Source organism: Trifolium pratense, linkage group LG6 (genome assembly GCF_020283565.1).
Source record: "Trifolium pratense cultivar HEN17-A07 linkage group LG6, ARS_RC_1.1, whole genome shotgun sequence".
In the NCBI taxonomy this organism is placed as follows: domain Eukaryota; kingdom Viridiplantae; phylum Streptophyta; class Magnoliopsida; order Fabales; family Fabaceae; genus Trifolium; species Trifolium pratense.
Window position 1 is genome coordinate 36,453,255 of NC_060064.1, and position 12,714 is coordinate 36,465,968.

Here is a 12,714-nt window from a genome sequence, read left to right on the forward strand (position 1 = left end):
GTGCGTTTGATACCTAAAATAGAAGGACCAGACAACAGAACAATACAAGACATAACAAGATAATACAGGGCATAACAAAACTGTACCGGACAGATATAGGGCGATAATATTTTTATATTCGAAATAAAATGAATATTTTCGTATTTTTTATAGTTGTACTGTGTGGTTCAGTGAGGGACAACAATTCTTAGCAGATCAAACACACGTTTATTCAGTCCCTTGTTTTTTAGTAGATCAAACACACCCTTAAGAGGTACTTTTTCATTTCATCACGGACAAAAAAAATTATTCAACTGTATTGTATGTGTCTAATGTCACTTACACTATCTAATCTCTAGCTATGATGATACAATATTTGATAGGTAAATCAGAAAAATACAATAATGGTGGTTATGGGATCCTATAGGATTTCCTATACAGAAGTAAGAGTTGAGTGTCCTTAACGCCTTTGGAAATTGAACATCTTGATTGATATGGCAAACACCAAAGCAAAGGCTATTGGAAATGCAACATTAACAACAGCAACCACTGCTAGAAAATCATGCTTGAAACCAAAGTAATTCCTCACAAAACCTTCTACTGTTTGTCTTCCATCATTGGTATCAATGTTGTGTTTTATATCTCCATATTGTGAAGCCACTAATCCATACAAACTCCAAGCCACTGGATTTATCCAACTGTACCACCTCCACCACACTGGAATCCTCTGCGAATTCGGTGAATGCATGGAATTTGTTAGTACAACAAACCAAACTTAGGTTATAAGGTCAAACTCTTACAGATGAGCTAACATCTCAGGGAAAAAAAGCATGAAATCAAAATGCAATAAGACTTTGAGGAAGTTACTTAAAACTTACTGGTCTAGGGATTATGAATCCTGAGAAGAGATTCCATACAGCATAGAATGCAGAGGAAACTATAGTGGAAATGTGGCTGTTTGGGGTCATGGCCACTGACATCATACCATAGAAGGTGAAGTAGAGGAAGGTGAAATACATGAAGAATAGACACCACAAAACTTTAGCCACATTCCACTCAAAACCAATCATAGCATAAACTATAAAGCAATAGACCACAGTTTGTACAAAGACATATGGAAGCTCGATTACAACCTGCAATGCAAGATAAGATGAATTACTTACACATGACGATATTGTAACAATGAAACAGAATAAGGAATACTTGCCTGACCAAATGCAGGTTTTAAAATAAGGAATACTTGCCTGACCAAATGCATATGGGAAAGCAGAATACTTTCCGGCTGCTCTTTCTCTGTAAAAGACCGTTCTTTCTACAGAAACCACTGGCTGCACCGAAGTAGAATTTTTTATGCCAATTAAGAGAACAGCCGCATACATGGACCCCATGGCATTAAAAAGATCTTGTTCCTTTTCACTGCAATAATTTTATATGAAATTTTACTGTTAGATAAAAAATAAGTTATACAATCACAACATTTTGAAGCCATAAAAACATTTACAGTTTTCCAAATTGATCTATCATTTTGGAGCCAAGGTTCCAAGCAAAACAGCTACCAGCGTTGAGTACAAAAGTTTTATGGAGGTATATAGAGGATTACGCCAATAAGACCAATGTTGTTTCCATAAACAAGCCATGCATTGTGTCAAAAAGGATCTTGAGTACTGTGATTGAAAATAAAGATCTTTCGAACCAGAAGCTGGAGTACTCAATTCTTTGATAAGTTCTTTGTTTCTCCTGAAACAGTAAGTACAGTTTATATCAGCGCTTTCTTGTAGATTATTTCTCAGTTCTATAGTTTGATTAGCTTTCATACTAGAAGAAATACCCGTATAATTCTGAATTTTTGTACACTTCTGCAAAATCAATCCCCAATTCCACTTCTTTAGATGGAGTTGTGACTTCCAACATCCAAGTTGCTGGATTATAACCATCTTTAATTTTGCTAACACCTTGGATTCCCTTCAACACATAAGTGTGTACATTTTGACATATTAGTACAAAGATAACAATTTGAAGCAGAAAATAATTTTCATCGGATATCTATTTTCAACATACTTCGAAGTAACCAATTAAATTGGAAGAATATTGTCCAAGTGGCCCCACATATATCTCTTGCCCTCCTTGCTTAAGTAGCAAAAGCTGCATTTCATTGTAACAGATATATTAGAAACTTTACAATGGAAAAAAAATTTCAAAATTGTTGAGTTTTCATTTTTCACCTCATCAAAAGATTCAAATATATCAATGCTAGGCTGGTGGATGGTACAAACAACCGTTCTTCCGGTGTCTACTGTGTTCCTAACTGTTCTCATTACAATAGCTGCAGCCCTTGCATCTAGCCCAGATGTTGGCTCATCCATGAATATAATAGAAGGATTGGCTACCAACTCAACAGCAATAGTCAACCTTTTGCGCTGCTCTGTCGAGAGACCACTTACACCAGGCAGTCCTACTAATGCGTTTCGTAGTGGTTTCAATTCTACAAGTTCCATAACTTCCTCAATGAACATCTGCAAGCATTATACAGTTTCAGACTTAGAAAAACAATAAAACACACAAGTATTTATGGACAAATTTCACGTGATACTGATGCCAACCTTCCGGGTTTCAGCATTGATGTCGGGGGACAATCGGAGCCATGCTGAATAGAGCAAGGACTCATAGACAGTAACATAAGGAGAGTGGATATCATTTTGCTCACAGTATCCAGAAATCCTTGCAAAGGTTTCTTGCTTCTTTGGATAGCCAGAAATTGTGATGTTCCCCTCGATATATCCACCAGTTTTTCTACCAGCGAGCACATCCATCAGAGTTGTTTTTCCAGCACCAGTCACCCCCATTAGAGCAGTGAGAACACCTGATCTGAAAGCTCCACTGACACCTTTCAAAAGAACTAACTTATCCTCAACAAAACCTCGGTTTTTCATTTCCTGCGAGTTCAGTCTAAGTATCTGAGAATCTTTTATTCACAAATCACAATAATGTTTGAAATTTCAATATGAACTTTTGCCATTTTCAATGTAAATATGTTTTATGCTGTCAATCAATTATATCTGTCACTACTTCAGATCATTAGAACTTTGACTTTAATTATAATAACTACTTTTTAAGTCACTCATAAGTCATATATAATTGGTTGTGATTTGCTGAAAATGTAAAACTTTTTTGTGATTGATGTGTCATAATTCAACTCTTTGTTAATTTGGTTTTTACATTACCTGCGGCATGCCTACAGAATATGTAACTTCATCAAAGGTGATTGAATGTGGTTCAAAAGAAAGAACCATTCCTCTTTTCCTACTATGATTTGTCTCTGCAGCAACTGTTTCCTGTCTACTAGGTAAAGTACTAGGAGAGACACTTCCTCTTGTACATTCTCCGTTTCTCACTGTGAAGTAGCTCCAACGTTATCCATAGAAAATACAATATTTTCAGTAATTATGAATTATGACATGCAACTACCTCTATTTGAGTGCTGTGAAAAGCTATCCTTTATGAACTTCAATACATTTGTTCTATTTCTGCTAGCACCATTTTGCTCATTGTTTTGAGATTCCTCCGGAATAACAGTTTGATGCTTTCCGAGTGCTGCATGATAATTTTTTTCGTATATTAGTACATGTACTAGTCATGTTTGTTTATTATACATCTAAGGCGAAGACACTCACGATTCAAGAAAGTGAGAGCAAGGACATAACCAAAGTTGAAAACTAATGTATATCCAATCAAAGCAACCACACCAATCCAGTACCAGTATGACTCGGTGAAGTACCCGCGAGATTTCAAAACTTCAACTCCTAGTGGCTCCGTTGAGTTAGGAAGAACCTTTCATAAGAAGACATACCAAGACATCGGCACATTATATATATATTTTTTTATGAGTAGGTTTAAACTCAGTACTCTGAAGTTTACAACATTCACACATATTGCACATCAACCATTTGCACTAAACTTGGTGATAAATCAGATTATTTATATGATAATGAAGTCACAGAAAATGAACATATAAAATAGTGAAAAAACTTACATGTTTCCAGCTATTACCAAGGAACTCATTATTGACCATGGCATTTTGTCCGTACATCATAGGTGATATCCAAAATCCCCATATCCACCCTTTTTTTATACTATCTGTGAGCATAAAACTCTTAGTATAATACATAATGAGACAAACACTGATTTTTAATTAGTTTTATATCCATGATATTCTACCTTTTGATAGGACAAAACCACTCATAGCAAAAAGGATGGCAAGTACAAATGATCCAAGTGTGAGAGCCTCATTCATATCCCTCCCAACTGCTGCAATGAGTCTAAATAACGCAGAAGCCATCTGGTGTACTAGTACAAGAATAAGGTATTGTCTGAAAAATCTGCATCAGGTAGTAGACGAATGAATGCTTATGCAATTAAGTTGCTTATCCAAACAGGCCCAATATTCGTGCAACGAACTTGGTCAATCAAATTATGTCGAACAAGATATGTATTATTCGTGCAAAAGTTCATGCACCATTGATTTAACAATGTTTGGTTTGAATTCATCAATGAATACCAAACTTCAATGGTCTGCAAAAGGCAAAAACTATAAAGCAATTCTTTAAAGCTAATGAAGAAGCATAAGTATATTTGGGGGAAAAATGGTAGAACACGATTCTATTCATTATTTAATGAATCATTCTAGTTTACACTTACATTCAGAATCACAAACTTCTTAGGCGATTAAATGTCTCAGAGGACACTTTCATCATCTCAGGGTTACAAAATGAAGACGCTAATGAATACCAAACAGAAATTTCAGGAAGCTTTCCCTGGCTTATCATGTCCTCCAGCCACATAATGGCTTCATATTGCCTGCCTAAGGAACAAAGACCTTCAATGAGCAAATTGTAACTATTGGCACAAGGCCAATATGATTTAATTGACATCTGCTCCAGAAGTTGGCTTGCCTCAAGATACTTTCTCTCACGACAAAGCATTTCAAGTAAAATGCTATACGTTTCTTTGTCAGCCATGCAATTTACCTTTTTAGACATCTTGTTCAAGCTCTTGAGCACTGACGTCGAATTTCCAACTGCATTACAAAGGTTTTTCAAGAGAACATTATAAACTTTAGCATTTGGTAGACAATTGACTTCAACCATGTCCTCTTCAATTACCTTGATTGCTTCATCTACCTTACCAACCATACTCAATGCAGCTACCTTTGCCTCAAAAATAGAATGGTTTGGTTTAAAGCGTTTGTTTTTCATTTCAATGATAACTTTATCAGCCTCGTCTATCTTACCTTCTTCGTATAGATCAACCGCCATGGCAGTATAACTAGCAGTACTAGGAACCGAACCCCTGACCAAAGCTTCATGAATCCAGCGTTTAGTGACTTCAGCATCTTTACCATCACCACATTGACTGAGATCAAGTCGGTTGTAACATCGCTTTGGAGCTTTCAGCCCTTTCCTCAAAATTTTACCAAGAATTTCCACAGCTTCATCAAATTTTCCATCATCACATAAAGCATCCAAAAGAGTTCTATATATTACAATGTCCTCACCATTACCTTTCAGAGAGATTCTCCAAAACATTGAATACAACAAGTGAGTGGCCTCGTGCAACCTCTTTTCCTGGCACAATCCCTTCATCACAATTAAATAACTATCCCTATTAGGGCAGCAGCCTTGATAATCCATCTCTTGAAATATGTGCAATGCCAAATCCGATCGACTCTTACGACACAAAGCATACATAAGCAAGTTCAACGCCTGAACACGAGACTTCACTTCCCAACCACAACAACTCTCAACAAAAAGACTATGAGCATCTTCAAGCTTATTCTCATTCACCATTATCTCCAAAAGGGAATTGAAGGATTGTGTCCAATTCACACAGTTAAACTGAGGAATGTTCTTATAAAGAGAAATTGCTTCATCTACTAGCCCTTCTTTGGCATATGTTTTAATAGCAGACACAAAGATCGAATCTTTGCACTCACATGAATCTTGTTTCATTTGTTCAATCAAATCCCTCATCTCTTTGAGTCTCCCTGATGTTCCAAGGATAGTGATCATGGTGGCATATACAGGACCATTGTGAGAGTATTTAGGGTACTTTGATTTGGCTTCATTGAAAATGTCCAAAGCCTTTAAAGGGTTCTTTTGAGTTCTTATAATCTGAGAAAGGTAAGTTGGATTCAACACCCTTGGCCACCTTATACTCATGCAGTAGCAGAACTTAACAAAAAATCTGGGAGTGCAAAGTTTTTTTAAAATTTTAATACATAAATCAAATATATAAATCATATTGTATATCACAAATTTAATTCGTAAATTTGCAATTCAAACACAAATTTGATTATAAAAATAATTAAAGTGAATAAATGACTAGAATGATCTTAAAGTATTGCTATGCGAGTTTTGGTGACTTGGAAATAAGCTTCTCATTTTCCTCAATTCTTGAATTCTCAAGAGCTTTTTCCAGTACAGTTGTGAAAACTATTTTTTTTTTATCTCCCTCATTCCCATATGCTTTCCTCTTAAAAAATAATCAATAATTTTATTCTTCATCTTTATTTTTCTGATCCACACAAATAGTTTCAAAAAGGTTGATATAATTTTGAACAAGATAAAAGTAAGACTACATGGAATCAGCCAATAACATTGATAAAACCTAATAACAGATACATAATATATGATTAAACCCAAAAATTATGTCCATACTATTTTCTTGTACAATACTTCCAATGCAAAGTACCGAACAACAATAGTAAATCATTAACATCTATGAAATGTAGTTAACCATGATTTTCAGGTGAATATTGAACACAAATTGTGGTTATAGGAGTATAGTATATCTGAACATATGAAAATCATGTTTATTTGAACACAATTTAGTTGATCAATAATAGCTTTCATGAAACACGGACACCAAACACGACACTGACACGCATCAACACCAGTAATTATATGAAAAATAACATAATTGAATTTAATTGTAGGACACCGACTTCTATCAGGCGAACCCGGTGCTACAGTTTAAACACTTTAAGTGGTTAATTATGTTAAGTGGATGGTTTATTGAGTCATGATATCTTATCATATTCGTTAACCATCGGTTGAATTAAATTTTGTGTCAAAATATCATTTCTCTTAAATCAGTTCTCAACTAGAAATCCCTATATTTACCCTTTCTGTTTTGTATTAAGTTCAAAACAACAAGAACGATTTTGGATAACTAAGCACCATGGAAAAAATGATTAAATTTTGATGGATTCCAAATAAGAACAATATATTGGAATCTGAACCAATTTAGTTTTCAATCTAACTATTATTTAGGATAAAGGAAGGATTAAACTCACAGTTCCTTGAGTTGAAGGATGAATAGCGACGACGACGAACGGGGGCGACGATGAAGTGAGTGGCGGAAGTAGCTGAACGAGACGGAATCAGATCCTCTCCTTCTTTTGATTCAATCTAACTGTAGGAATTTTGAAAGAGAAAAGCCAAATAACTCCCAATCCCTAAATCTGGAAATATTACCAAGTAACTCAAGTGATGCCAACAACCGGAAATACGACGGTGGCAACGCGACTGAAGGGTTGTGAAGCACAAAACTCCTCGACCCAATGGCCGCCCACAACAGAGACACGACCTTCTTTATAGTACAGAACGCCAGAGATGAGGAAGACAAACGAGGGGCCTTTTTTATGTTTTGATATTTTTATGAAAACCACTGTATTTTAGATTTTTTCTACCCACACCCCAAAAAAATCTAGTTACACACAAACTGATTTAAGAGAAATGATATTTTGACACAAACTACTTGAACTCAATTGAGGGATTTCTAAACTTAAATAAACTTAAATAAACTCAGTTTACATAATACATAACTACTTAAACTCAAATCACATAATCTTATGTAAACTCAGTTCACACTTACCTTTCGTTTTTGTTTTCTTTTTAATCTATGTAAACTCTCATTAGTCATTACTTATAGTATAGATTTCTACAACTTACACATGATTTTCAATCGATTTAATTTTCTTTTTCTTTCTTTATGTATTAAACGGACATGGAAAATGAAAATGTTAACGCACCTAGAGATGGAGTGGAACCTCAAAATGCACAATTAGTAGATTCTACAGTTGTATTTACCACTGACAAAGTGTTTGCTACACGTGGTGATTTATTAAAATGGGCTAAAAAGGTTAGGAAGAAAAATGGTGTTGCAGTTGTGATTTATAGGTCTGAAAGAGCCACAGCAAAACCTAGAACAAGGACAAAGCTAATTCTTGCTTGTGAATGAAGCGGAAAGTATAGGCTTTGGAAGAAGAACCCTAAACCCGTGAGGGGTAAGTGCACTAAAATGTGTGAGTGTTCATTAGGATTCTTTCTCACATTATTAATTATGTGATGTGATTGTTCCTTTAGTTCTAAATTTTCCACAAAGTCGTGTGCCGAACCAATTTAAAACCATTCCTTACTTATTTTATTTTTGTCAATCTAAAACCAGGGTAAATAAATTTGAAAGGTTCCTAACCCAACCCGAGAACGGACCGGAGTGAACCGCAGCATGGGGATGTCCGCGTCTCGTCGCAAGGCTCATTTTTAGTTTTTGGTTTTAGGGCGGAAAGGTACAATTTTTCTTTTAGAAGTTATTAGTTATTACTATCAATTTTCAATTCATTGATCACCCATTTTTGTAAGTAAATGCAATGGTATAGGTGAAAATAATCAAGCTGACATCAATTGGGAAGGATTTGAATTTAGTCTAACTCCAACAAATTACATACATAACCAAGTTAATTTAAACAGAAGAAATCGTACGTAAACTCAGTTCAGATAGATAATACGCAAACTCAGTTTACATATGTAAACAAACAAACTCGTCTGTACGTGAAATGAATTCACGTTAACCACTTCAAATCCAGAAAATCAAAATTGAGAGATGAAACTCAAAATCAACCTAATTTCATAAGGAACTTGTAGCAGATTCACAATCGAACTCAAAGAAATCCTAGAATCATGAATAGGTAACTCAAAAACTTACCTTTCAAATTGAGTTTCAGAAGCGTAGATGGAGATGAACGCGGCAGAAATTTGAGCGGCGGAGAACGGCAACGGCAGTTTAAGCGACGGCGACGACAACTTGAGGTTTTGGTGTGAATTAAGGAGGAAGGGGATGGAGGCAAGACGTAAGGTTTTTGGATTGTATTGGAAAATTAATTTATTGTACGGGTATTTTAGTCAATCTAATCTGGGGTGTAACCAGATTTTTTTGGGGTGTGAGTAGAAAAATCTGTATTTTATTAGGAGAAGAAAAAAAAAATTGACACAAGGAGAAGAAAACTTAGACGATGTGCTTTAAGTCCTATAACGCAGAAGCCATCTGGTGTACTAGTACAAGAATAAGGTATTGTCTGAAAAATCTGCATCATGTAGTAGACAGATAAATGCATATCATTATTTGGGAAAGAAACCAAAAAAGATCAAGGGATTTTCAGATTTTCTTATTTGAGCTTATCTACATGCATAAACACCTGTAAGACTGTATGTAAGAGCTTACATAAACAACTTATAACATATCCATAAGTTGTTTTTGGCCTATTTTGGTAAACTCTCAAGCATAGCTTATATGAAAACAATTTGACTTTATTTTATTATAGAAATAGATTATACATAAGCACTTATATTATAAGGTCTTATGGTATAACAACGGTCCAATTCACAGGTACACTTAGAACTTGTATAAACATATATTTTTCTTACCTTCCAATATATGGATCAAAACCAATGACATAATAAGTAAGGAATACCCAAGCAGCAGCTTCCACCAAAGTCAAAGGGATTTTTAGGATCCATGAAGGAAGAGCAAATGCCCATGGAGGATAAAAGAGGTATCCCCTTTGCTTGTAGAAAACAGGAAGCCTTGAAACTACCAGGGAAATTTCAGCCATTCCATTGAACATTATCACCACAACACCAAAGAACAATGCACCTACATATATGCCGCCATGAGTCACGGAATCTCTGTGCATCTCAGTCCGTAAGAAGATGGTCATCGCAACAATTGCCATTAAAGACAGCTAAAAGGAGAGGGAAGCCATCAGTAATGGATTTGAGTAAGGCCGAAAACAGATAATACCTTAGGACATAACATAATATTAAAATGAAAATGTCAAATTTCAAAACTTACTTGGCAAAGCTTGAAGATGTAGACAAATGAATTGCGCTTCATGAGTAAATATTCTCTTGATACATGTTATAAAAGAGCATCTATATTACCTTCATGTACACATCAATATCTGGATCAGGCTTGATATTTGCATCTTTTTCTCTTCTGGACAATTCGGCTAGCAAGTCTTCAGAATTTGAACAATATTATACACATGGTGAAAACTTTCACATTTACGATTTGTTTGGATTGACTTATTTGAACTTATCTATTGGCATAAACACTTTTAAGTCTATTTGAGAGAGCGTATGGAGAAACTTATGACATGTCCATAAGCTCTTTTCAGCTTATTTCCATAAGCTCTCCAGGATATCTTATGAAAACAACATATAGCTTAATTTAAAATAGTTCGATTTTACTTTATCTTTTATTGTAGAAATAAATTATACATAAGCACTTATATGATAAATGCTTATGATATAAGCATTTAATAAAGTTGTTTGCCCAAACAAGGTCATAATATTTCGACTTGTGTTTTCACTTTTTAGTAATTAATATACGCAAAAATCAATGTTGTAAACTAACCATAACGAGGCCCGACTCCTTGGACTCTTGCTGAGAAGGCCAAAGTTTCTCTAACAGTCATTTCTCCTATGTGAAGATCATGCTGATCCACATAAGCAGCAGTTCTTTGAGGCACAAACTCATTCATCTCATGACCATTATAAGTCACCTTTCCATAAAACTGATTATGAAACCAAACGATTCAAGATTGGAAACTATAGCTAAACTAAGAATAACATAGTTAAGATGTGTGCAAGTGTGTCTTATTTTTAGAGTTCTAACCTTCAATTTTGGATCAAGTTTTCCAGCCAAGGCCAACAGGAGCGTGGTTTTTCCAGAACTTGGAGGGCCCAAAAGCAATGTCATTCTGAAAAGAACCAAATTGAAACATGTTATATTGGTTCAAAGAGCTCCAAAGAGAAATCAATGAATAGAACATTATTTGTATTGATACCTTGAAGGCTTTATAATTCCACTAACATTCCTGAGAATATTTAACTGTTGTTTTCTACTTGGAAGTACATGCAGAGAGTTCAATAGGCCCTTCAGAATTAAAATTTTAAAGAATAAAACAAGATTGTTTAGTTAGAATCTCCTTCAATATAAAATCACTTAGAAAGTTAGTGAAGTTATAGTGCTTCACCTCTACTATATTGACCATGAAGTTAGTGAAGGTAGGCAAAGATCTGCTTCCTACATGAGCTTCGGCTTCGATATTCAAGTGTTCGAATCGAACCTCTATCGTAGGAAGATCAATTCCAACTCTGAAATCATCCAATCAACAAGAAAAGGATGAAAAACAATGAAATCAGTGTATTTCAAAAGCATGTCTTTTAAAATCACAAGACGAACAAAAAATAATTGAATTTGAACCTATCGATTCGTTTTTTGAGTTTGAGCAAAAACTTCTCATTATCCTCTTCAGCAAGTCTAACAAGTCTTTCAAGCAAATCTTTTCTTTCTTGCAACCCAAGGTTCTCGATATCAATCTCAGTAGCTTCACCTTGAAGTGAAGTGAGCAAACCTTTCCTCAAACGCGCAAAAGTAGGAAGATTCTGAATTGCAGCCCATTTAAGAGCTTCTTCATCATCTTCTTGGTGAAAAGAATCTGAAAATATCTCAGCAGCATCAGTGTTCCTCCAAATTGATAAACTACCAATCCTAAAACTACTTCCACCCTCCATCATTTCATCACAACTAACAATATCAACAAAAAATGGTTTATCCTTTATGATACTCCAATTAAAATTTTGTAACTAGTATCTAAAAACAAATTTGGAGTATAGGGTATTGAAAAAATCACTTTCTTTTATGAATGAATGTGAAACAGACAATGTTGAGGTATATATATTGAGAGAAATGAAGTAACATGGGTGATTTTTATATTCTATGACGTGAAAATTGGAATAGCACATGTTCATATTCCATATAGTTTGAGGGAATGTGTTCGAATTTGCCAGTTATGATCTCTTTGCTACTTCCTTAATAAAAGCAGCCTCAATATAAATAAAGAATCATCATGGTACTATAATAATTAAAACAGAAATGTTATAAACACACATCTTTTACTAGTAAAAGGAAGGTTGAGTTGCTCAAAAGCAAGCATTGTGATGATGTGACATGCTTTAGAGAGCTTCTCATATCTATTTAAAATTTGTCCCACAATTTATTTTGTGTGTCCATTCATCCTCCAAAATAATTATCTATATGTTACAATAATAATGACTCCCAATAATAATGAATGAAAGAAAAGAAAAAAAAGATCAAATTACAAAAGAACAATGAATAGATATATGCTCTTTCATATTTTACACTACCAAACATAAAATATAAATCATGCATGCGTAAATATGATTTGCAATTTGTAAAATTTTACTTTAAATAAATAAACCAAATAAAAAAATTACTCCTCAAAAAAATTTCATGCTTGACAAAATAAATAAATAAATTTTATGAAAAAAAATACTTTAGTTATATTGTTTATTAATTAATTACTATTGTGCT

At 34.5% G+C, this 12,714-nt stretch overlaps 2 protein-coding genes across 4 annotated transcripts; both read right to left on the reverse strand.

The window, feature by feature from the left end:
* Window positions 1–187: 187 nt before the first annotated feature.
* LOC123892192 (pleiotropic drug resistance protein 1-like) lies at window positions 188–12,186 on the reverse strand. The gene is made up of 20 exons (XM_045942008.1): window positions 11,584–12,186; window positions 11,354–11,474; window positions 11,165–11,253; window positions 10,993–11,077; window positions 10,732–10,891; window positions 10,257–10,333; window positions 10,168–10,224; window positions 9,741–10,057; window positions 4,195–4,355; window positions 4,010–4,113; window positions 3,651–3,807; window positions 3,445–3,570; window positions 3,201–3,370; window positions 2,580–2,912; window positions 2,202–2,492; window positions 2,038–2,121; window positions 1,808–1,941; window positions 1,224–1,395; window positions 858–1,112; window positions 188–706 (listed from the first exon to the last, which is right to left on the reverse strand). The coding sequence occupies exons 1-20, from the start codon at window positions 11,895–11,897 to the stop codon at window positions 440–442; spliced, it is 3,474 nt and encodes a 1,157-aa protein (XP_045797964.1). The 5' UTR covers window positions 11,898–12,186; the 3' UTR covers window positions 188–439.
* LOC123889316 (pentatricopeptide repeat-containing protein At1g05600-like) lies at window positions 4,300–9,298 on the reverse strand. 3 transcript variants are annotated; one of them, XM_045938600.1, is made up of 3 exons: window positions 9,022–9,298; window positions 4,675–6,219; window positions 4,300–4,315 (listed from the first exon to the last, which is right to left on the reverse strand). In XM_045938600.1, the coding sequence occupies exon 2, from the start codon at window positions 6,192–6,194 to the stop codon at window positions 4,683–4,685; it is 1,512 nt and encodes a 503-aa protein (XP_045794556.1). In that variant the 5' UTR covers window positions 6,195–6,219; window positions 9,022–9,298; the 3' UTR covers window positions 4,300–4,315; window positions 4,675–4,682. The 3 variants fall into 3 exon arrangements, with proteins under 3 accessions (XP_045794556.1, XP_045794554.1, XP_045794555.1); XM_045938598.1 differs by lacking the exon at window positions 4,300–4,315 and having other exon boundaries at window positions 4,613–6,219; window positions 9,022–9,297; XM_045938599.1 differs by lacking the exons at window positions 4,300–4,315; window positions 9,022–9,298 and adding an exon at window positions 7,331–8,800 and having other exon boundaries at window positions 4,613–6,219.
* Window positions 12,187–12,714: the final 528 nt, after the last annotated feature.

Excerpts from the sequence above, each read along its gene's own strand:
- LOC123889316 (XM_045938600.1), bottom strand. The coding sequence starts at position 6,194 with ATGAGTATAAGGTGGCCAAGGGTGTTGAATCCAACTTACCTTTCTCAG.
- LOC123892192 (XM_045942008.1), bottom strand. The coding sequence starts at position 11,897 with ATGATGGAGGGTGGAAGTAGTTTTAGGATTGGTAGTTTATCAATTTGG. Across the intron at positions 10,225-10,256 it reads ATATTGATGTGTACATGAAG|AGAGAATATTTACTCATGAA; the intron begins GTAATATAGATG and ends TAACATGTATCA. Across the intron at positions 1,396-1,807 it reads AAAAATTCAGAATTATACGG|TGAAAAGGAACAAGATCTTT; the intron begins GTATTTCTTCTA and ends AAATTATTGCAG.